This window comes from Dendronephthya gigantea, unplaced genomic scaffold, assembly GCF_004324835.1.
Source record: "Dendronephthya gigantea isolate DGI-Jeju-01 unplaced genomic scaffold, DenGig_1.0 000036F, whole genome shotgun sequence".
NCBI classification, from domain to species: domain Eukaryota; kingdom Metazoa; phylum Cnidaria; class Anthozoa; order Malacalcyonacea; family Nephtheidae; genus Dendronephthya; species Dendronephthya gigantea.
In genome coordinates this window covers 142726-168198 of record NW_021163046.1, presented here as the reverse complement: position 1 = coordinate 168198, position 25473 = coordinate 142726, and the positions used below count along the sequence as shown (strand labels likewise).

The following is a 25473-nucleotide window of genomic DNA, read 5'->3' as shown; positions in this document are numbered from 1 at the left end:
TGACAATGATAATAGCCTTTAATTCCTATTTTCAACACCGAATAGTTCTATCTAACGATATTTCTAAATTACTAAAATATTTGTGTAGTCTGGTTGAAGAATATTGTCGTCTTTAAACAAATTTTCCCAGCTAAATTCCATTAAAACAAATATTTCTCAACGGGTTGTGAATATTAAGCTTGCAGTTTGGCTTAAAAAACTAATTTTTCAACAAATATTTGTTATCCAAGAGGCTCAGTTTCCTTCATCAGCCAGCGGTATGCAACCATTTTTCCGTGCTCGCGCAACATCTCCCCAACCTTCTCGCGGCACATTTCGTGGTAATCGTTCAACCAATTGATCTAAATATATCAAAATATGTTCACATGTAGCGTTTTGCCCTCCAGGAAAACTTTCAGCGATAGATTAAGATCAAAACTTACTTCTTCGGGGCTTAACATGGCTGGTACCAACATCTTAGTTTGAATAGGAAACTAAATTGAAAGAATTTCATTTCAAGACTCCAGAAAAATTCTCAATTGCACAATTTGCACTCAAAAAGCTTTAAAACCAGCCAACTAATTCTAGCAACTAATTATAATTCAAGTCAAGCCAACTAACTCATCGCTAGAAGGCAAATCTATACACTTGAACGAAGTATTTATATCGAATTATGAAATTAGTTTAAGTTGAGAAAACCCAGTTTGCTTTGTCGTACCAATGTTACTGGTTCAAATCCAATATATCCAATATCACTGAAGTTGTTCTGTACGAAAAGAAACAAATACGCTTGTTGTCAAAATATACTAGAATTTGGCTTGAAAATTATTGAACTTCAAATATTTTTACTGGGATTGTGTTTGAACATATAGTAGAGTCAATAGTCTCACCTCCAAAGTGACTGGTTTCAAAAGTAATATACTTTCAATTCGAAAACCAAATGAACCCTCTTGATAGAAACCAGGCTCTAAAAATATTTCAAAATATTTTCTAAATGAAAAGAAAGCCATTCGTACACGTTGAACACGTTTCAAAATTTCAGGAAAATTTCATTTCGAAAGAAAACATTTTACCATCTGAAACAAACATTCCAGATTCCAGTGGTTCATCGTTTGTTCTGGCGCCAATTCCCTGAGGACCTGATTAAAAATTCCTGCATGTCAACACGTGCTAAAATATATATCACCAGTGTACTGCAAGGGTTAAGTGTGTACCTTCGTGAACATTTAGGAACGCACCGACACCGTGACCTGTTCCATGCCTGTAATCTAGACCACCTTCCCAGAGACTGTACCTCGCGTAGGAATCAAGTTTGGAACCTTTTAGAACAAAAGACTGAGATATATGACTGATTTAACTTTAAATATCCTTCTTTATTTACGTAGGTAATTTCATGCGTTTAAAATTTCACAAAAGACAACTTGCCTTTCGTTTTGTTCGGAAAAACAGCTTTTGCTAAAGCTATGTGACCTTTTACGACTCGTGTGAAACATTTCTGTGAAAAACGTGTGATATTTAAGAGCTCCTGTATGTTCGTGATGAAAAATCTGGCATTTGGAAAGATTATCCTAGAATATATATACGAACCTTTTGGAAGTCGTTAGGTGTTCCAAAATGAAAAGTGCGTGTCACATCTGTCGTACCATCCCTATTCCATAGAATTCAACGAGTTTGCAAAATATTACACTTTGAATTTCACAACTAGATTTCTACAGATAAAAGAAAAGATTATCCGTAAAAAGTGACACGTTAAACTATACCTGTACTGTGCCCCCGAATCGCATAAATAAATCTCCTCACAGGTGAGCCTTCGATCCGTGCTTTCAGCTGGTCTTAGAAAACAAAATATTTGATATTCAACTTTTATTCAGCTTTATAACAAGATCTATATTATTTGTTTGTAAAAGATTGTTATTAATACCTGTAGTGAATTATTGCCCCGTGTGGACCCGAAGCTGATATTGTTGAAAAACTAAGACTAACAAAATCGTCCAGTTTACTATAAATAGGAATAAGAAAACCAATGTTTTGTTAAATTATTTTTAATGTTTTAATATTTGAGATATTTGTCACACCTTCGAAGTTCCTCCAGTTTGTTTGCGGCAGATATTTCGGTCAGTGTTCCGGTCGGAACCTGCATGTGTATGGGAAATAATGAGATATAAAGTTGACACTCGTTTGAAGTCCGATTATGGTGATTTTTGTGAGAGAGATTATAGTATGCAATTCACTGATTCAGCGCGGGGAAATACCATTGCTTTATCCAGGCATACTAATAGCTCATTGCATGAACTGAGGGCTGGTTTTGTTTCCACAGAGGACTTGAATTTTAAGTTAACTTTATCTTCCTGAAATCACAACTGAAAATATCGAACATACTTCCTTTTCGAGCCAACAAAAATACTCGCACAAAGCCGTGGCATCTCGGATCTAAATAACAGTTGCATGCATGAGAAATTGTGTGCATGAAGTTTATCTAACGAATAATAAAGAAATTAGATCTTAAAAGCAGTTCTGCTGCACGGCCGTTTCGTTTGCTTACGTGAGCGTTTCTCATTCCTTCTATTTCGACATCATTTTTAACCGCTTTCAGTTTGGTCACCGGAGACATTTCTGACAGTCGCCTTGTCTGTATTCGAAGAAAACAACGAAATCTTACAATTACAAAAGTATTGATCTTAAAAGTATTGATTTCCATCCGTAAATAAACTAGAAGGACCACTCCACTTAGAAAGACGTTTCACTTACGAATGAATTTCACTTACCTTTGGTATAAGTGTATTTAGCGCTGCGCTGGAAGAACCGCTTATCTAGAAATATTTGAAAAAGGTTGATGCGGAAATACCACAAAATTTCGCATGTTTTTTAAAATAACGTTTTCTGCAAAAGACTTTCAAATTTACCCATATCTTTCCGGGGCACGAGCTAACCAATTCATCTACAGCGTTAGAAATATCTTCATATGGTCTAAGCGTAACTTTATTTTCATTTGAGTGACATTCATCGACTTCATCCGCTACCGATAAATGTTCGTAAATATTCTTGCTCAGTTTCAATTCATCAATGAACAGACTAAAAAGGTTTCACAAACCGAATGAATGAAATTCACTGTTTTGTGAGTGTATATAGTTTTTACTAAGAAAGCTAGTTCACGTACCACACTGATTTGTCTGTAACGATTGCATATGCCATAAAAACGGGATTGTAAACAATGTCAGAGCCACGAAGATTAAACAGCCCTAGGTCAAACCAAATAAAACGGTTTTATAACAAGGTAATCACATGGGATTGTTGCAGGCATTATAATACGGAATTTTTACAAGAACACACATTGTCTTTAGGTTCAATAATCCTGGAATATGTTCAGGGGCTGTCGGGCGGAAACGCGTCTCGGCCTCTATAGATCATATAATTTTAAATCCCCAACTATCCAAGCGTTTTTATATACTTTATAATAGAAACAATAATTATTTTAAATAGTCAAATTAAAATTATATTAGACATTTTTGTCCATGAGGCATGATTTTTACTACACATTTTTCCATTTACAAGGACACATTCGCCTTTTACAAGGACACAAAGTGTGTCAAAAACACGCATATTATAATGCCTGGATTGTTGACTTGTTATGCGAGTGTTTTATCGACCTGTAAAGCAATTTGAAGGAATAAGACCTTTTTTATCTTCTTAACTAAGCTTAGTTTTAGTCTGAATACATTTTGTCGGGATGAAATAGCATTTCTACGTGTGCAAGTTAAAGATTTCGTTCGCCACTTACACGCGACGTCATCTAAGGCAGTAAACACGACTGCAGAAGCCTTTTTCTCCTTTAATTTGCTACGGACAACCGAAACCTTGTCCTGCCATTTTTGACCTGTTACGAAAAGAGAAGCACTTCAACCTTTCCGTATATAAACACAGCCCAGGAGAGAAAACACGGTGAGTAACTTTCTAATGACCTGCATATTTCATATCATGAATAAACACTTCGTTCATTGGTGGTTCTGGCTTCCCAAACTCCCGCCAAACAACATCAACCAAGTTTTCTCTGGATTTCACCAAAGAAACTCCGCTGAGCTTTAACGTCTACACAATTCAAAAACAATTTGAAAGATTTTGTATAAATTTCACCAGACAAATATCCAATGTTTTGAAATATGTGGAAAGTTTCAGTTGAAATATATATCCTAGATTACCTTTCTTATTTTTTCCCAGCTATCTAGAAAATTAATAAGCCAGGAGTTCACTTCTCAAAAACAAAAACATTGTCTAGTTTTGAATTGAATTTTGTAAAACATACCAAATGACATAAGCCATGGGTCTGCACCAACCAGACTCCCTGATGGTAGTTCCTTTATGAATGAAATAAACTATTATGATTCTTGTAGTTCGATATGTATATTTTATGAAACAAGAGTGATTTGATCAAATTTGTGGTTAATTCTTAGGGATGTCACCTGAGCAAGCCAGTCTGCTTGGGAGGGTGTATCAGTTTGCCCTGAAAGTACAAGTAAATTGATTGTATGCATGTTTTGATGAGCATGATAGATTTTCAATGTAAGAAAGTTACCAACCAGCTTTCATTAGCGTCCAGTTACTGTCCAGTTGTTGCTCGGCTTGCAGAAAGTATCGACCATCAGTCCATAAAGCCGCTTTGGACTGGGTTACAATCGCTGTTCCTATAGCAAGAATGGCAGACATTAGAGAAAAAATGAACATCATTTTTAAGTATTGACCATCAGTCCATAAAGCCGCTTTGGACTGGGTTACAATTGCTGTCCCTATGGTTAGAAGGGGCGGACATTAGAGAAAAAATCAATATCATTCTTGTGACAAAGAGATGATTGATAGAATTACCTGCAGAACCAGTAAATCCAGATATGAATTGTCTCCTGCAATCACTTGATGCAATGTACTCACTCTGAAAAAATGGCAAAATTGGAATATATTTTAAGGTAGGTCAAACTATTTGAAAACAGTGTTCAAAGTCAATATTTGCATGCAGTGGTATTATATTACTTTCAAAAAATAATTTACCACACTGAGTACATACGAAACTAAATATGCTCTATGTACAGGTATTTATTACTCATCTGTCTTGTATCAGTGAAACTAATCGAATGCTTGTTTTATGCCAAGTTATTTGATGGAGTATAATTTCAAAATCATCACAATTCTATATCCTAAAACTGGCAGGTCCTAGGCTAATAAAACAGCTTTTTCTTGCTTGTAATTGTTAGGATATCGCCACAGAATAACCAAAATCCGCAGTTACTGATAAACACTCCACGATTGAACGGATTTCGAAGAAGATACGGGGTCCATTGTTACCTGATGAGCGTCTTCACTAGGTATAATATAAGCTTGAAGTAAATCTGGCACGTATGCCTTGTTCTTCATGGCCGAGCGAAGCTTAGCAAGTAATTCTCCCGTTGGTTTGGCCATATTTTCTCGTAGAAAGCAAAGAAATATCGAAAAAAATTGAGAAAGAAAAGACAAACTCGTTTTTAGTTGATTTTTGTATTTTCGTTATTGAAAGGAAAACACGTCGAGGGAAATCCCCTTGTTTCCACTTGCCAACTAATTTACATTCAAATGAAAATACCTTTCAAAAGACAAACCCAAATGTCTTTTTTGTTTTGAGACCAAATTCGCTTTTAATTTGAATTTATAGTGTTAAAAGGACGAAATTCTATAGCAGGAGTCCCTAATGGTTGTGAGACAGAAGAAATATATTTACATGATTAGTTGACCATTTTAAAATTCATGTTAATTACTTGTATAATTTTCATTCGTATTTTACATATTGAGGACGCTATTGGAACGTAAATTTCTATTAAAATACAAACTCTTTTAAATCTAATATACTTTAAATCATATAAACTAGAAGTGAATTCTTCGAGGATATGAATTTGAAATTTCTCAAAGAGTCTTTGAGCGAGAGATTGGAAGCACGGGCGGACGGAAGTCTGGAATCGACAACAAGAACGACGGTTGAAGAATTTTTTCTGGTAAGATTCAAAAATTCTTTTATCTTTTAAATGAGATCGCTGGGTTGTTAGCGCCGAAAAGCTTTTAAAACAGGTGAAATTAAACACGTTCTTTTGTTTAGCATGGAAAAATTGCCCACGATTGGCAAGGAGAATTTGTTTGACGCACTCAATTGTTCGCCGATTTCGCCAAGTGGCTGCGAACTTCGTCAAAAGACGACAGAAAAGTTGGTATATTCGCCGTTGTCTGAGCGAAATCTCGTACTCCAAGACAACAGTCTGCGATCGCCAGAAGCTCACAGATCGTCTAAGGTAAGCAAGACTATACATGGTCGGATAATATATACCGATCTGCTTCGATACGATATTGAAAAGTTTTGTCCAAACTTGAAGCTGTTTGTCCATTTTCACACGGGCTATATCCGGTGTAATAGAGCGATTATGGGCGCTGTGTTGGCCAAGTTCTATACCAGTTTTATCAGTTTCATGGTGAGATTTTACTACCTTTTATGCTTCTTCGCCTGTGGTAGTTTGTGTAGGATATATTTTTAAAGTTGTTGTACTATTGAATGAACGAGTCGAATTGCTCGTACAGTACAAGTTTATATTTTATATATTTTAAGTACTTAACATATTATATTCAAACAGTTACATTGCATATAAACTACTAGTATTTTACAATTTTGATAAATAGATATAGAATAATGCACCGTATTGCATAAACTGTGGCTGGGATTTTTTTGGGATCATAAGACACGATTGATAGTATTAATTAGCTATCTGGTCGCTAGTATTTCATGCCTGGGCCCATATTGGAATATGCAGTTTGACTGAATATCACTGGGGTTAAATAAGACAGACCACATCATAGAGAATCATCAACTGATCAGGTTTCAGGCTCCAAATTTTGGATAATTTTCAGAATATATTACATTGATGTTGCTCACAGATTTTCAGAATATTACATTTGTGTTTCTTGCAAATTTTTGCACCACAATTGGGTGTATTGAAGTACATGATAACCACCCTTAATTTCTTGTAAAATGTTTCATCACCTGTAAAAAATTTGGCTAAATTCACGCTGGGCCTGTCAAATTTATGAATGTGCTTGAATTTGTCCGGTTCAGGTTTCATAAGGGGAAAATGGATAAAAATTGACTGATCCGATCCTGGATCCTCTAGATATCACACAAAGTAAATAACAAATACTAAAATACTATAGTGCTGTTAGTGCGCACATTAGGATGCATTGCGAGCAAGTTTTATTCTTTAAAAGAGATTATACTTGTCACTAATACTAAAATTTTTATTCATGATTTTTTGATCTAATAGATTTTTTAATAATCCTCAAAAATAGTTGTAGTAATAATATAATAATATGAGGCAGAGATAAGTTTTTGAGGGAGTTTTGAAGTTTTCATCAACAAGTTCCCTTCATGAAGTTTTACTTGCTTGTGTTTAATATAAAGAAACTGACATTTTTTTTTGAAAAGTGTCTACTTGCATATTTTGATTGCGCAAACAATTCCGCCATATGAAGTCGTTTGACGGTCGTGCACACGAGCAAATGACGGTCCTACATACAAGCAAACTTGTGCGGAAAAGCTCGCATTTGAACTAGCTTTCAAACAAGGTTACTTTCGGTAAAGAAATGAACATGGCAAAGAGTTAGCTTGAACGAAAACTTACGCGTTCGTACAGGGCTAATAAGATGTACCAAATCTGAGACAATGTGTCGTTTTCCGGAAGGATGTAATTGATTATATTGTTGTTGTGCAGATTCATCAGTCATCAATTTCTAGAAGTAGAACTGAATCACATTCTAGACAAGTCTCTAAATTAGTTGTTAGAATTGTTAGAATTGAATCATAAAAAGGGCTGGGAATTGGGATTTAATATGTATTCAACGATAAAAGTTCATACACAATTGACAAAATTTTAATGATCACAACTCGTGACTTTGTATTCTACCGGAAGAATTGACATAACCAACTATGCGGAACGTATTAATAAGAGAAGAAAATTGATACGGCATGGTTAGCATGAATATGGTGTAGCATCATCACGACTGCCTTCGCCGTTGAATTTGTTCACTTTGCAATTGATAGTCGAGATATATTATCATCCAGCTTTTGATATCTTTCCATACGAGATATGTTCGTTGTGAGTTTGTCCACGCTAACGTTCGTCGCATATTCTCTGCTCTTGATGCATCGGACAACTGCTCGGTCGACAAAGGAAAGCCAACCAACTGCTCGGTCGACAAATAAAAGCCAACCAACTGCTCGGTCGACAAAGGAAAGCCAACCAACTGCTCGGTCAACAAAGAAAAGCCAACCAACTGCTCGGTCGACAAATGAAAGCCAACCAACAATTCATCTGCCGCGTAACATTAGCAACGAAACTACGATTGTGACGAGGTCAAATTTGAACGAGACTGAATGTAAGATGTCGATAAAAGAGGAAGATTGGAAGAAGTTTTTAACGCTGACAGAACATAGCCTGGTAAACATTGTTGATCTGCATTTCGTGGTTGACGATAATCACACTAAATACACAAGATCAATGATTTGGGTCAACCGTGTTGGAGGGAAACTATTACTCTTACTCGATATAGAAAGCTTCTCAACAACTTTGAACGTCGGTAGACGAAATATGAAAATGCACGTCGAAACTCAACCAAAGGAGTGTGTTTGGTTTAATAATACAGAACAGAATTATCAAGTTGAAACGAAGCTACTGAATATTTTTGGCCTAAAGATAAAACCAAGCGAAGAACTCTGTTTTACTTTGCGTCCAAACGCAAAAAAACCCCGACAGTGTTGCAAAGTTACCAGAACTGGCGTTAACAAGGAAGAATATGAGTGTTATCTGAGCCTTGGACCACCATTTGGTATGACTTTTGAATTGCTACTAGCAAGCTTTGTTTTCCTTTCGTTATTGACACTAAATGGCCTCTATCTTTACTACTTATTTCTTCAGCAATTCCCGGGTAATAAGGATTATTATAAGCTTACAGATAGCCCGATATCTTTAACGAACATGGTCATGAAACTTTCCTGGAGAGAAGGCGCCATTTTGAAGTCCTTAGGGTATAAATCTGTTCTGTCATATCTCTCCCTTTTTTTCCTTTTTTTTTCGCAACCTTTGCTTTTCCTGTTAGCGCTTGTTTGTATCTGGTTGCCGGTGGGTAAACTTTCCAAATCCTCAGATAAAATATTAATTGGGAAGCGGTTTTTCGACTGGCTAATACGAAAATATGAACAGGTATTTGGTTTAGATATCAGTAATGAAAACGAGTTTCAAAGAGCTGTTCAAATTCTGACTTTGCCAATCAATGTAAAACTCTGGTGTAAAATATTTCTCAACTTGGTAAACGTTGTATTGACCATAGACGTAACCTCGAATATAAGAATCTGTGTATTAGTTTCTCTGTTCTTTTTCATTATTTTTCTGTATATCGTCTTTTTTATTGTGTTTACAGCCGTCATTGTGTGTATAGATGTTGTTTACAACGTGCTGATGCTTACAGCGTCGTTTAATATTTCACTATCTTCTTTTGTGAATTATCCGTGCCTCTATTACTCTTTATTACTCTTTTCTGCGTTATTTTCTGTGATTTTCTCAGGATTATTGTGGTTTCTAGTCCCGTTTGTCATATTACCCCTAGTTTCAGGAATAATCCTCAATTCTGTTTATTTCCTGCCCTACGTCGCCTTTTTCTCAGTGGTAGGTTTCTACACATGGCGTTCTTGGAAAACTCTGAAGGGAGAGTATTTCTCTTTAAAAATGATCATTTACGAAGTGCTACAAGAGAAACAGAGCAGCAATATAAATCTGGACGATGTAAAAGACAATGAAAGAATTGTATATGTTGTTTCAAAGAAGCTCTACCGTAAGATAAGAATGAGACTTCTGCCATATCATACCAAGTTTTTTGTATTTAGTGTAAAATTTGCCCTTATCATCGTCTTCGCGTTTGGTGTCATTGAACTGGTCAGAATATTGCAAGCTGTTGACGCTTCACCAAGTGTTTTGGTCATTGCCATGTTGACGACAGGTGCATTGCCACATATTTTGAATATGGTGATGGCCACAGAGAGCGATGACGAAAGAAAAGCACATAATAAAACTATGAGGGCAAACGTTGAATGTTTAGTTGAAAAATTCACAAAGAATGACTCGAAGTTATCAATGGCCTACTTAACAACAACGTTAATAATATCAGAAGTGAGATCAAATGGGGACGTTGAAAAGACCGAAGAATTGGCAGTGAACGGCAGAGATCTTCGCAAGAATTATAGTATTACGACCTACCTTTAACTGAATGATTCATTTCATTTTAATACGAGATAGAACAACAATCATAGAAAAGTTTAATGATACTTGATTTATATATTTTAGGTACTTAACATATTATATTCAAACAGTTACGTTGCATGCAAATTACTAGCATTTTACAATTTTGATAAATAAATATAGAATAATGCGCCATGTTGCATAAACTTTGGCTGGGGGTTTTTTGGGATAATAAGACGCGATTGATAGTATAAATAATTAGCTATCTGGTCGCTAGTATTTCATGCCTGGGCCCATATTGGAATATGCAGTTTGACTGAATATCACTCGGGTTAAATAATACAGACCACATCATAGAGAATCATCAAGTGATCAGGTTTCAGGCTCCAAATTTTGCATGATTTTCAGCATATTAAATTGATATTTCTCGCAAATTTTGGACCACAATTGGGTGTATTGATGTTCATGATAACCACCCTTAATTTCTTGCAAAATGTTTCATCTGTAAAAAGTTTGGCTAAATTAAAACTGGGCCAGTCGAGTGTGTTTGAATTTGTCTGGTTCAGGTGTTCACAAATGGATGAAAATTCATGAACCACATGTTAATTCACATGAGAACAGTCCAGTGGAACAAATCTAGTTATCTTAAAATTCAAAAGAAAATATGGTAATATTTTGCTAGTAAACCATTTCTCTGCAAGTGGAAATCCAGCCAATTGAAATACCATTAGTACCATAAGGGTGACTTTTTGTCATTGAATTCCTATCAATTGGCATCAGCAAGTTAAAATGCAATACTATTGAACAATTGTATTTAAGATTTATTGCTGGTTTATGAGTGATGAGGTGATAGTTATTATTAAGTATATTGCGTATTATTAGTATATTAAGTATACAGTATATTATTACAGTGTATAATATATAAGCGTAATTATTAAAAGGTACATCGCCAACATATTTTGCTGCAAAGCTTTTGGTTATACATAAATCCCATACATATTTCATTCATACGTACACATGCACATAGTTATTGCCTGACTGTCCAACTGTCTGTTCTTTTATCTTTGTGCAAATTAACGACATGTGCCTACTGATTACTAGTACAAGGATTAAGACCATGGATTAGCAATTAGTTAAGGATATAAATTGGGATTTGGTTAGAGATTAACGGAGATCTGAAAAGGAATCCAGAGTAATTGTGCAAAGGTTAAGTATACTTGTAAATGCATGTCTAGAAATATTACGATTAATATAAAACAAATCCTTGATCAGTTAGATCTAGGCTGCAACAAACTTTCTTGATTATCAACATCATTGCCATTTACTGGTTGTGATTCAATGTCCCCATTTGGTTTAATTCTTGGTACTGTTATGGTTGTTCTCAGGTACGATATTGATTCTTCTGAGTTGTCTTTCGTCAGTTCATAATTCACCAAACGTTCGACATCTGTTCGTAGGGTTTCATCATGTGCCTTTTTCTCGTTGCCACTAACTGTGGCCATCACGATATTCAAAATATGGGGCAATGCACCGGTTGTCATTGAAGCAATGACCATAATAGTAGGCGAAGCGTCAGCAGCTTGTAATATCTTAACCAGCTCAAAGACACCAAACGCGAAGACAACAATAAGTGCACATTTTACAACAAAAACCAAAAATATAGTTTGATATGGTAGCAGTTTTTCTCTTATCTTACGATAAAGGCCTTTCGAAACAACGTGTAAAATGCGTTTATCGTCTTCATTATGAGATGAATTTATAGTGCTGCTCTGTCTGCCTTGTAATACTTCATAAATCATCCATTTTAATGAATAAAACTCTTCTTGGAGAGATTTCCAAGAACGCCATGTGTAGAAACCTACGACTGCGACTAATGTGACGTAGGGCAGAAAATAAACAGAATTGAGGATTATTCCTGAAACTAAGGGTAGTATGAAAATTGGAACAAGAAACCACAGCCAACCGAAGACGATTATGTTAATCAACGTGTGAATACATAGAATAGTGTAATAGATAGCATCATGGGCATGGATCACTACGAACGGATATAGCATGATACTAAAGGAAGCTGTGAATATCACAGCGTTATTTAAAACATTTATGAACATAATAATTGTGGTTGAAACGATGAAGAAAACGATGTGGAAGAAAAGAAAGATAATGCTTACGATGAAAGCACGAAAGTTCCCATTGCACGGAGTGATGTTAATTGATCTTTTTTTGTAAATCTTTTTCCAGAGTTTCGGATTGAAGAGCAAAGTAAGAAGAAAGACCGCTCTTTCGAACTTGTCCTTATCAGAGATATTTATATCGAAAAACTGTTCATACTTTTTTAAAACGCTGTTGAATAAACGTTTCGTAGCTTCTACTTTCTTGGCGAGTTCGGAATGCGTGCACATTGGTAACCACAGGAGGGAAAGTACCCAGAGTAACTGAGGTTGCAATGCAAATAAAATCGTTAAAACCGTTGTTGTGAGGAGAAATCTAACCAGGAAAGATTTCATCGTTATGTCTTCTATACAGACGATTTTTTTGACAATGTTAAATGAAGACATTAGGTTGTCTGTTAGCTTGTAATAATCTTTATGGCATGGAAATCGTTCAAGATATAGGTAGTAAAGGTGAATGGCATTCATTGTCAATAACGAAAGAAGAAAAAAAACTAAGAGTAGCGATTCAAACGTGAAGGGTACGCCAAGTGGCGGACCGATGCTTAGATCACACTGTTGTTTGTTTGTTTTCATCCCAGTTCTTACAGTTTTGCAACACCATCGTGATCTGAATTCGTTTAAAATGAAAGTGTAACAGAGTTCTTCGTTCGGTTGTATTATTCCGCCATAAAATCTCATTAGGCGTCTGTTATCTGTATATTTCAGTTTTCGTTTATCGTAGAAAACGCACAATTTTGGTCGTTTTAAGGTATGAATCGTTATACTCCGTCTACCAACTGTCAGGGTTGATGAAAAGTGTGGGCGAATCATATCGAGTAGTAATAATATTTCCCGACCAACGCTGTTTACCCAAATGATAGACTTGGTATATTTGGTGTAATTAGTGTGGTACACGAAATGAACGTCAATGATATTTACCAGGCTGTGTTTCGTCAACTCCAGGAACTTGATTGAATCTTCCTTTTTTATTGACGCTCTGCATACAGTATGATTTCGATCTTGGCTTGTCGTATTTTTGGTTCTGTTTGAACTGCTCTGATGAGTGACTTGAGTCGTTGACAGTGGTGTAACTGATGTTGGTTGGCTTTCATTTCTTATCGAACCAGCAGTTGTCCAAGGGAGTTGTATTATGAGCAGAGAATATGCTACCAATGGCAATACAGGCGTCCCCAATTTCAGAGCGAACATTTCTTCAACTTATCGAACGCTGGTAAAGTTTTTCTTTCTTCTCTCGTTTAGCAATTGACACTGAGACGGGCAAATATTATGATCAAATAGGAAGATCGGGCCGGTCTTTTATATGCGCACAAACATATATATAATAATAGGAGGGAAATTCCCAATGCTTAGAACGGCAAATTATTGCTCGCTCATATTTTTCACCCGCAGAGCTCTTAATCATCCAAATATTTTGCGTTACAATAACAATAACAATCTATGGGACTTTTTGGGTGGTTTTTTGGAGTTCATTTCTTAAATTATTATTGTATCTGAATCGAGTTTGCTTTGTGTAAATAATTTGTTGTGTGTGGATCAAGTTGTAACTCGTTTCCAAGACGTGTGTTAATTAAAGTTAAACATAATGGCCCTGCTGAAGCTGTAGTGTAGCCATGTTTGTAGATGACGAGACGTTTTTTTTCTATCACTATGTGGTCACTGCCTTGTCATTGATTATTGTTATTTAACATTGCTATTGCAATTAACACTGCAGTTCTAATTTGAGAGTCTGGCGATTAAATTGTGTTGGTTTAAAAACGATGGATCTGTTCCTGGTATATTTTTACCTACATTTAGTGATTTTTAATTACCTGCATCAATTTTGCTCAAGCTGGCTTCAAACCGCTGCCACCAATGCCTCAAATAAAATATTTTTGGTGGGGAAATTCCTAAACGTATACTGGTCGAGACGAATGACAAAAGGCTATTACGGCAATGGCTATTTTTGACTCAAGATTTCTAAGTGTTTTTCAATGAATATTTTTAATTAAAGAAACGATATGGTGCGTTTCCAAGACGTGTGTTAATTAAAGTTAAACATAATGGCCCTGCTGAAGCTGTAGTGTAGCCATGTTTGTAGATGACGAGACGTTTTTTTTCTATCACTATGTGGTCACTGCCTTGTCATTGAATAGTGTTATTTAACATTGCTATTACTGCAGTTCTAATTAATGTTATTGAGAGTCTGGCGATTAAATTGTGTTGGTTTAAAAACGATGGATCTGTTCCTGGTATATTTTTACCTACATTTAGTGATTTTTAATTACCTGCATCAATTTTGCTCAAGCTGGCCTCAAACCGCTGCCACCAATGCCTCAAATAAAATATTTTTGGTCGGGAAACTCCTAAACGTATACTGGTCGAGACGAATGACAAAAGGCTATTACGGCAATGGCTATTTTTGACTCAAGATTTCTAAGTGTTTTTCAATGAATATTTTTAATTAAAGAAACGATATGGTGCAATCAATCAAGGTCAACTATGAATAAACTGCTTAGCAACCATCTCCCCCCCCCCCCCAACCACAAGCGAATATGTCAAATGTATCGATGGCCGTTGAAGGACGATTTAAACAATGTTGTTTCTAAAAAGTGGTTGAGCCATGATCCTACGTAGTACATATGTACATAAGCTAGCACACAAAGTCATGGATTAATGAAAGATATGTCGGTACACTTGCTCGTTATGTTGAACTATAGATAGACCAACAATCATAGAAAAGTTTAATGATAATTGATTATTTAGGTATAGATACCATACATGAACAGAGAAAGATACATTATCTACCTGTTACATATTTTAGTGTCGCATAATTGAAATGATTTTAAATCGATTATTCACGTACTATAAACAACGGAGGCAATGGTAGTCAGCATGTTTACAGAACTTGTTCTTTATAAATAATAGTAATTGTTCTTTTTAATGATATATTAGGAAGTGTTCAAACTTACAGCAGTAAAGATTACTTGTTATATTCAGACTTTTTTCCGTGGCAATGACTAGTTAAAATGTCTGGGCCCATTTTGTAGATCTGCAGTCTGCACCTTTGTTATCCTCAAGTCTCAGGGGCGGGGGATATTACTGTTCATTCAACCAAGAGGTACCTTGCCATAAAAGGAAGCAATCTGAGTGGCCATGAAATGCTGTTTTGGCTACAATTCTTATGTGATTTTCCCGTGAAATATTACTCTGTGTGAAAAAAATTGGTGTTTTCCTACAAAATTTTACATGCAGTGAGGTCTTTTCTAAGCTTTCAGTTGACAAGTTAATTAGTTCTATTATCGGGGTTCAGATTTTTGTTATTGCGTTTAGTTTCAGGGCTGTTTTTCAGGTTAGATAATGGTTCTGGAGTAGAGTATAGATGACAGTTAGAGAGTTAGTTTTATTGGAGGTTTTTAATTAATGCATTCAAGTGCAATAAGTGTTTAAAATAGAAACTAGAATTATCTCATAACGCAAAATTAACAAACTAATAATTAATTATAACATAGAAAATATCCAGCTAGTGACAAGATCATTATTTAATTGTGTTTGAAACCTTATATATCATTTAAAGTTGACATTGCAATATCAGAACTTTGGCTTGCATTCCTGCCAACTTCACCACTGTCATCCACCTGCTGTGATACAAATTGGTTCTCTGATTTATTCTCTGGTGTTATTATGGTTGTGGTTAGATAAACCAATGATAGTTCTGAATCATCTTTTGTCAATTTATCCACCAAACGTTCAACATTTGATCTCATGGTTTCATTGTGTGCCTTTCTTCCGTCATCACTGACAGTGGCCATTATAATATTCAAGATATGTGGCAAAGCACCTGTAGTTAATGTAGCAATTACTATAATTGTGGGTGAAGCATCAACAGCTTGCAGCATCATGAGAAGCTTAAAGACACCAAATGAAAAGAAAATGACAAAGACAAATTTTATCCCAAAGACAAAGAAAACACTATTATATGGTAAAAGTTTTTTTCTTATTTTATGGTAAAGTTTTTTTGAGACAACATGCTCTATACTTTCATTCTCTTTGATGTCACCAGGATGATTTCTATTGTTGGTTTGTCTGTCTTTTAATACTTCGTAAATTATCATTTTTAAGGAAAAATACTTTCCTTCAAGTGATTTCCATGAACGCCATGTATAGAAACCTACCACAGCAGTAAATGTAATATATGGTAAAAAATAAACTGAATTTAGGATTAAACCTAAAACAATTGGGAGTATGAAAAATGGGATTAGAATCCATAAAAATGCGAAAAAAAATATTAAAAGAGATGTGCGAAAAAAGATTCTGATGTAATAGCGACAACAGTTCTTGAATTTAAACAATGGCACATTAGAAGTGGCCGTGAACATCAAAGCATTGTAAAAGAAATTTATAAAGAATATGATGGTTGTGAAAAGAGTAAAAAAGACGATGTATGTAGAGAAGAAGAGGATGTTCACGAAGTTGCATCTAAATTTCATATCTTTTGTGATGGATCTGCAGTTGCAAATTACTTTATGCCACAGTTTGGGATTGCATGGCAATGTAAAGAGACACACTGCTCTTTGGAATTCGTTTCCATTAATGGTATCTATCTTGAAAATCCGTTCATATCTTCGTATGAAATACTTGTTAAAGCAATTCGCGTCCAGCGACTGTAGGCCTTTTGTTCGGGAATGTTTGCCGATTTTAATCCAAATAAAGATATATATCACGAACCATACAAGCCCAATTTGCGATACTAGGACGAACAATAAAACAAAGCATGCCAGGGAGAGTTCATCGCACGAGGATATTCCTCTACCGAAAATTTTAACCCTTAACAAAGATACTGGACTCTCTGTAAGCGTGTAGTAATCTTTATGACAATGAAACTGCCGGCAATATAAGTGGTAAAGGTAAAGAGCATTCATTGTCAATAATGAAAGGGAAAAAAGGATTGTAATTAACTTCCATCCTAATTTTATGTTGAGAAGTGATCCGGTGCTCTTATAACAATCATTTCTTTTTTTTCCGATTCCAGTTTTGATAAACTGGCAACACTGCCGTGGCCTTACTTTGTTTGAAACCAAACCATAACAGAGTTCTTCATTCGGTTTTATTCTTGGACCATAATAATCCAGTAGTTTTTCTTCAGCATAATATATCTGTTTCTTATTGTTGAACATAACACATCCTTTTGGCTTCTCTTTAACATAAATCGTTAAACTTCGTCTACCAACCGCCAAAGTTGATAAAAATTGGGAAGAGTCTGTGACGGTGTCACGTAATAATAGTATTTTACGTCCAATTCCGTTGACCCAAATTATTAACGTGTTTTTATTGTTAATATCTTCATACACGAAATGCACATAAACCATGTTTACCAGGCTGTGTTCTGTCAATGTTAGAAACTTTATCGAATCTTCCTCTTTTATGACGTACTCGCATAAAGTCTTCTTCTCAATTCGGCTTGTCACATTCGTACTGCTTCGTGAAGGCAGAACTGTCGGCTGGATTTCTTCGTTCTCCATCGACAGAGCGGTTGTTCGAAGAAGATATATTGAAAGAAAGAAGAATGCTGCGAACGATAGCGCAGCCAACTTTATAACGGTCATGTTTTTTTGTGAAGATAGGAGTTTCGAACAATAACATATATACACTGAAGACGTAGGCTATAGCAAATGTTTAAACCTGCTGCAGGTCCTGCTTCTAATTGCATTCCGTGTCGTCATGTTCTATACATTCATTATTAATGCTGTGTACTATAACATTTGTTAGGATAGCTGATTTATGGCTGTTGTATGTCAAGACTAAGATATAACGTGGAAAATTATTTTTTCAATTATTTTTTCCGGCTAAGACTCCTAAAATATTACGTTTTAGGCTTACTTGTAATTGTTGTATGTTGCTATGGATATTAGTTGGTCATGGCTGATAATATTAATATGATTAATAATGTATTACCGTTAATATATTAATATTAAAAATTCGCTGAAACAAATTGTCTCTAGTATATAGATCGGTCCCAATAAAACCGGAACCCGAATTATGTATTCGCTAAAATTATATATTCACATTGACGTCGTTATTTTTTACATTAGTTTAAAAGCTATGTCTCTAGGAGTTCATATACCCTGTATATATAGCTATAGCTCAATACCATATAGATAGAGCAGAGAGTTTTGCTTACCAAAAATCGTCCATTACAGTCTGTTTCAACCATATATAAGAGAATCTTCAGGTGTTCCTATATGGATCCTATATATTTTATATTTTAGGCTGGTTTATTTCTTAGCACTCCAGTAGAAAAAACACCTGATCTTTTGCCAGAAGATCTCCCGGATTGGGAAGAAATCCGTAGGTTGGATGAAGACGAACTTTGGATAGAACGAACGCAAGTTGTCACAAAAGAAGATCATCTTTTCAACATTGAAATTGCCAAGGTACTGCCATTGTTATAAAATGAAATCGCATTATAGTCTGCTTTAAGTAAATTGCAATCCTTTAGTATACAATTGAACGCATTGGCCAGGAAATATAGTTTTATTCACGCGTTTATAACTAACTATAACTTCTATGACAGCAATTATACCTGAATCCAATTGACAGTCAATATGTCAAAGGTATAGGTACACTTTATTTAATCATGCTGCATGACCCCCATGGCTCCCGTGATTTCTAAATTAAATCTTTTAATTTATTTGGCAGGAAGTTGTTAATGATATCATTGAGAATCTTCCAATTGCGAGGTGAATACTTTAACTACTTTTGCGATGAGCGGTTTTCCTGAAAGAGTGAAACATTTTTAAGCGTTTCTTGTGCTTTTTGTTGCAGATTTAATCCTGTCGTTAGCATTGCACCCTACACAAGATTTACTTGTTTTAAATTTCTTTCTTAAGTATGGATGACAGCACCGCTGAATGCGACAATACTGTAGTCGAGGTGAATCTATTGAAAGATGATTTGACCAATGGCTTTGATGATATGAAAATTTCTGAAAAAATTGAAGAAATCCAAAATGGAGGTGATTTTGTATGCGATGAAAAACAGGGAAATGTTGCCATAGACATGAAAGATGTTGTTCAAAGTAAGATTTTTTGACAAGTAATTCACCTGGTCTTGTTAAAAACGAATCTTTGGAAGATTATTTGATTGAAATTATGTTTTTATTTTGTAGATAATGAAGCTGTCTCATCGTCAGATGAACCAGTCATACAGAGTCATGGTCAAGAAGATAATGATTTCATACACTCATGTTCAGGTAGACTTGACTTGTTTCGTTTGAAAGTAGGCCATATGGCTATTTTAGTGTTCAACTCTTTAAATATCCATACGATACGATACGATATCCATACGATACGACACGATTCGATATGATACGATATCCATACGATACGATACAATACGGTGTGATAAAATATGATATGATACGATACGGTATGTTATGACATAATACGATACCCATACGATACGATACGATATCCATACTATACGATATCCATACGATACGATACGATATCGATACGATACGATACGATACGGATAGATTGACTTTATTGACTTTATTGACTTTATTATAGATGATTTTGCCTGTCAGTAGTCTAACAACTTATTAAAAAAACCTGGTACACCGTCAAGCAGAAATATTGACAGTAAACAGCCACCGTAAATTTGTTCTCAATTTCAGATTTAGACACGACGGTTAAGGAAATTTCGGCAAACGACGTGTCGTGTTTAGAAAATACGATATCAGAAGACATCAGTCTTGAAGGTATATATTTAATAGAAGATAATAAATAGCTGTAGCTGTGATATTTAAAAGCCATGAGCAGGCAACATGTTATGTATATTCGGAGTTTCTTTCATTCTTACTGTAAATTATTTTAGATTTAGATGAAACGGTCAAAGAAGTAACTCCAGATGAACAAGCGAGTTCAGCCCTCACAACACAGTCAGAAGATGATTATGCAAATTTTGAGTTTGATGAAAGCTCTTTCAAGCCAGCTGCAGGTATTCTCTTTGACCTTGTACTTAACAAACACTCTTCTTTCGCTTGTGAACAATCTAGACTCTAGTATAAGTCTTTAATATGTAACTTTGAACATGATTTTATAACTTACATTAGTTTGCCAGTATGCTCTTTGAAGAATCTATATCTCCTCGTTAACCGAACTTAGCATACAAGCGACCGAAGGCTATCGTTGCCCGGTGCTGAGTAACGACGACATTATGCAAAATTGAACGCTTTTGTTATGAAAGCTAGATATTTGAGATTTCGAAATTAAATATTGAAAAACTATCGTATATGTTGAGCTGTGATATCTCTCTGTAAATACCGTTGTCGCTTGTCTTGATTCTGTGAACTTTGATGTTTTATACAGAGTTTGGTCTCGAGTTAGACTTCCTTGAAAACATTGGAACGACTGGCGCAGATCACGAAGTGAGTAAATTAACACAATATTTGGTTGTCATAGACGTATTTCTGTACTACTATTGAAAAATCCAAAGTATGCCGTTCTGTTTCGCAACTGTGTTTCATACATACAATTTTTCCTTCGCGTTGTACGAAAGGTGAAATCATTTCTCCCTTGGTGCAGTGAATATTATGAAATACTTGCGATGATATAAAAAGTAAAAGCATGTTTTCTATAATATAGTTTCATTGTAATCAAATATCTATCGGATATTCATTTCCGATTTCTCCGCTCGTTGACAATTATTGTGGTCGTCTTCTTATAAATAATGTATTGTTTCGAAGATTTTAACTGACTTTGCATAATGTCTCATGAAATAATTTGACATCCGTGTATATTCGTGTTGTAAACTCCACACGATTATTTTGATTTCAACGTCGTGTGTATAATGTATTAACAAAAGTGAGGATTTTCCGAAGCGAAGTGTTTATTCTAAAGTCATTTAACTCAATGTAAGTAATGTTTACCATTTGAAGGAAGTTTCTGGGCAAATGAATCAACAACCGTTTAATCTTAACGGCAAATTTTTGTCGTTTCTTCTTTAATTTTGCTGGAAAGAAGTGGTCAGGAATCTGCAATGTTTACAGAACTAGAATGACTTGGATAAAACTGTTTATAACAGTGTGCGTAAACGTTTTGACCGCTCTTGCCAAAGCAAACACTCGTAGACTTGTGACGTTCAAAATAGTTAAACATTTGCTCAAGTTGAAATCGCTAAGGGCTGTCACTATGGGTTTAAAACTAGTATCCGTTTACATCTCTACCTGAGAGTCTATCTTTTGAAATCATGAAATGTACAACAAATCGATTCTCCGATACAAAATGGTTGATTGGCATCGTGCATTTAACCTAATTGTTATTTACTATTGTGTGTAGAGCGATTTGGCAAGGCAATCGTTATATGTGAAATTTGATCCACTCGTAGAGGCTAGGAAACCGAAAGAAGCGGAACAAGGTTTGTAAATATTTCTGTGTTGTGAATATTGACCGAGAAATTATGATATTGTATATTCGCAAAGTTAATATTATTTCACTTTCACAGAACCCGGTGCTCTTGCAAACATAAATCCTGCAGACTTGCTTTTCAAAGGCTCTATGTAAGTGAATTAAGCGGCGTATAAAATCGTTTCAAACTCATGAACTTTGTTAAAAGTAGGCCAACGACCTAGGTGAAAATCTGCTGAGGACTTTGGCAGAATATGACTGAACTCACGTTTTTTATTTTTTCGTTACTAGTGCTAACGACGACCTGTTATGTATGGACACCCCGCCTGAGAAACCTGTGATATCCCGTCGTGCCTTGCTCGCCCAAACGGAGAACGCGGAGACTGGGGAGAGCACGGCAGTAGCAGCGATCCAGCCTGTTGATTTATTAGAAATATCGCCAAGCAAAGATGTAAGTGCAGTCGTTTGAGTCATAACTTGGTTTCCACACACTGCTCCACGTTCAATGCTTGTATGCACTTGTGAGACGTCATTATATCACTAAGTGCCGTTCAAAACTTGTGTCAACAGTCTCTAATGTAAACAAACGTTTTGTCTACATTTTGAACTGATGGTTTCCTAAAATATCCTGTATTGTCGAAACATTTAACACCATTTTCGTTCGCTATACTTCAAAATGAAGTCCCTGAAATAAATTAAATCTTTTAAAAAATTAGAAACATCAACTTTGAGCATGTGTAAATTCGAGATTTTATTGTATGTATTTCCATTTGCTTTTCCAATTCGTCTTGTTTAAATCCAGTCCACTGTTATCTTTTGAAACTTTCACGGAGCTTTGCAAGAGATTTTTAAAAGACCCGTCCTAGCTCGATGTGATTATATTAATTTATTTTGAACGTATCGTTTTACGATTTCTCAGATTCCCGCAGCAGAAAAACCCGAGGAGGAAGAAGCCTCGAAATCCGTGGACAGCACTTTACCTGCTAAAGAAGAATCGCCACTTGTTCAGGTAGAGTTTCAACTGTGTTCAGTAGAACTTGTTAACAAGAATGTCTTGGTTGAAATTTTACTCGCCTTGAGCCCAAGTGGAGTAATTTCATTATAGGCGGAAAACTATAAGTCAACTTTGTTTACGATCGATTAAAAAGCCTGTCATGTTTTCATTTATGGTGGCTGCAGGTCTTCATCGATCTCATTGTTTTGCTGTCATCTTTTCACGTTTGTCTGATCAATGGCGGTCTCGATCCGGGTATAATTAATACAGGATTACACGATATTTCACATTTAACCGTAAACGATCGACTGTGAACCTTTATAAGTTGATAATGTACGAGTTCTTTACTTGGTTGTTTTGTTTGAACGCAACAAAGAAGCAAAAGAAGATGGCAAACGAGTGCAATAAACGACCTGTTAGCGCTGTGAGTTGATCGCCATTGTGCAAGAAATTTGAAAGAATGGATATTTTGACATGAACTAATTGATGTTGAGCTCGTGATTCGTGAGAATTAATAAGACTTGGCACCAAAAGTTTGAATGAAAGTTTCCTTAATACTCAAGGGAGAGTCTAAACAACTCTCTTCAAAAGTCAAACTCTTGCTATTCATATTTCAATTGGCTTTGTTTTGGCGGGAAAATAGTCATATGCATAGTGTCTATATTTCTTTTGAATATTTTAAAACCCCTTCTCTTCTTTTGTAGCCATTGCAGTTCTCCAAAACAGACTTAGATAAAGCCGTCGAGGAGGAGAAGAATAAGTTATTAAGTCAAGTGAGTCCGTCAATTTTTATGCAACCATATTGTTGTCGTTTGCTCAGTCTACAATACAGTTAATGAAACGTTCCTAAACTTCCTATAGCAAGCTCTCGCTTAGAAAGCTTTCTTTCTTTCAGTGGAATTTACAAAAGAGTCTACACGAGGCTGATCTGGAAAAATTACTCGATGAAAGAAATGAAATTCTTGAAGAGCGAAATAAATTATTGGACGAAAATAAAGTTGTGAAGTAAGGACTTTACTTGCGGACAAATAGTCTTCCTGGGGCCGGGATATTTGCACTTACTTGCGATATTTTTCTCGTGCGATTTCCTTCGTTTGAAAGATGCAAACGAGTGAAAAGCTATGAAAGCTCTGTGTATAAGTGCCCGTGTTTGAACATCCGTAACTTTTCCACTCGATTACATCTATCGAAAGAAGAAAGAGCATTGCAAATATCAGAGTTAACGATGCTTTGTCTATTTTCAGAACTCTAATGATGGAATATGAACAGACAATGGCACAGATGATCAGTAAGTCGCATAAAGCACAAAATTATCTTGAACCCTTGTTTATTAAGAAAAATGAGCTGAATGTTTAACCCTTTTTATCTAAAGAGGACAGAGAAAGCGAGAAAAGCCAGCAGGAAAGATCGAATTCAGAAATTGTTAACGAGCGTGATCAGGTGAGATTCATTATGCAATATCCAACTTCTGTTTGAAGCGCTTAATGGAAAAGTGAACGAAACTTGAATTATTCTTGTCTTAAGTAAAAATACGACATTCCCTTTATACTAGCTTCAACGTGACTTACACAACACTGAGAAATCATTCGCTCATCTTCATGAAAAGTTTGGGAAACTGAAGACTGCTGTGGAGTCGTATCGAAAGGTAAACACGGCATTTCTACTTTTTAGTTTACAGAGAGATTGTGTTTAGAAGCGAGAAAAATATAAGCAACATTAACACAAATTGGTCTGCAAGTTGAACAGCATGATGGTCATTTATCAAATTCATTTATCTTCGTCTATAGAACGAAGACGTTTTGAAGAAAGTGGTTAAGGATCTACAGGAAGATGTGAAAAACTCCGAAGCGAAGTATCAAGTTTTAAAAGGCCACGCTGAGCAGAAACTACAGGAGTGGGTGAAATACAAATACGATTAAGCTGTTTTCGTCTTTTATCTGAATAAAACTTTATATGTTTCATCTCTTCATTGTAGAGCAAATGTTGAAATAAATCGAGTTCAAACTACATTTAAAACAGAACTGGCTGGTCTCCAGGCCGCATTCAAACGCGAAAAGACAAAGGTCTCTTCTTTACAACAAACTCTAGATCAAAAAGTAAGTTGCACACAGATGAAAAGGCGTCTCATGTTGGTTACTAAGAAGAACCAAACTAAAAGAAAGCTTTTTCCCCTTTATAGATCAATGAAAACAAAGAGCTTACAGCAATTTGTGACGAACTTATCAGCAAAGTGGGGCCAATGCCTTAATTTAGCTAGAACTGTGTAATGTGTATAGATTAAAAGTATATTTAAATTGTCAAATGTATATTTGAAAATATAGAAAGAAAGTGCGTTTATAGACACTTTCTTGTTTTGTATCAACCTAATTTATGTCACTTTCCCAGCCATGGTATCACTCACTGCGTAATGTCTCAAACGCGCTCTTCGATTGATGGTTAGATGTAGTCGTTTTGACCTTTTCCACCGAGTTATTATTGCATTTCAAAGTCTCAGAAGAAAGGATTACTTTCCGAAGTAAGTGACTAAAAAGCTGTAGACTTTCGGCACCAGCACGAATGGTCTAGTGGTTAATGGGATGGCCTACGATACGATAAACGGCACGGTCGAATCTCTGCAACGTTTCGACCTTTTCCAGCCTTGACCATGGTCGAAT

The 25473-nt window shown here is 35.6% G+C and overlaps 3 protein-coding genes across 4 annotated transcripts; 2 read left to right on the top strand and 1 right to left on the bottom strand.

Moving 5' to 3' along the window:
• Position 1: 1 nt before the first annotated feature.
• LOC114525990 (xaa-Pro aminopeptidase 1-like) lies at positions 2-5502 on the bottom strand. 2 transcript variants are annotated; one of them, XM_028547464.1, is made up of 24 exons: positions 5311-5502; positions 4837-4900; positions 4554-4658; positions 4437-4477; positions 4280-4331; positions 4176-4198; positions 3939-4065; positions 3758-3853; positions 3137-3218; positions 2883-3051; positions 2745-2789; positions 2522-2608; positions 2359-2409; positions 2055-2113; positions 1901-1978; positions 1740-1811; positions 1567-1627; positions 1405-1474; positions 1194-1298; positions 1053-1118; positions 870-946; positions 698-745; positions 423-473; positions 2-341 (listed from the first exon to the last, which is right to left on the bottom strand). In XM_028547464.1, the coding sequence occupies exons 1-24, from the start codon at positions 5422-5424 to the stop codon at positions 222-224; spliced, it is 1863 nt and encodes a 620-aa protein (XP_028403265.1). In that variant the 5' UTR covers positions 5425-5502; the 3' UTR covers positions 2-221. The 2 variants fall into 2 exon arrangements, with proteins under 2 accessions (XP_028403265.1, XP_028403266.1); XM_028547465.1 differs by lacking the exons at positions 4837-4900; positions 5311-5502 and having other exon boundaries at positions 5-341; positions 4176-4194; positions 4554-4602.
• A 457-nt stretch (positions 5503-5959) lies between these two features.
• Positions 5960-25181, top strand: LOC114525961 (transforming acidic coiled-coil-containing protein 3-like). Its single transcript, XM_028547422.1, has 21 exons — positions 5960-5990; positions 6092-6281; positions 18685-18849; positions 19115-19155; positions 19306-19493; positions 19584-19667; positions 20094-20177; positions 20294-20416; positions 20788-20846; positions 21757-21835; positions 21923-21977; positions 22117-22276; positions 22745-22834; positions 23524-23592; positions 23715-23824; positions 24064-24107; positions 24192-24259; positions 24372-24464; positions 24607-24713; positions 24795-24915; positions 24999-25181. The coding sequence occupies exons 2-21, from the start codon at positions 6093-6095 to the stop codon at positions 25065-25067; spliced, it is 1998 nt and encodes a 665-aa protein (XP_028403223.1). The 5' UTR covers positions 5960-5990; position 6092; the 3' UTR covers positions 25068-25181.
• LOC114525960 lies at positions 8017-9995 on the top strand. Its single transcript, XM_028547421.1, has 2 exons — positions 8017-8862; positions 9917-9995. Exons 1-2 carry the CDS (start codon positions 8124-8126, stop codon positions 9919-9921), a joined length of 744 nt encoding a protein of 247 aa, XP_028403222.1. The 5' UTR covers positions 8017-8123; the 3' UTR covers positions 9922-9995.
• Positions 25182-25473: the final 292 nt, after the last annotated feature.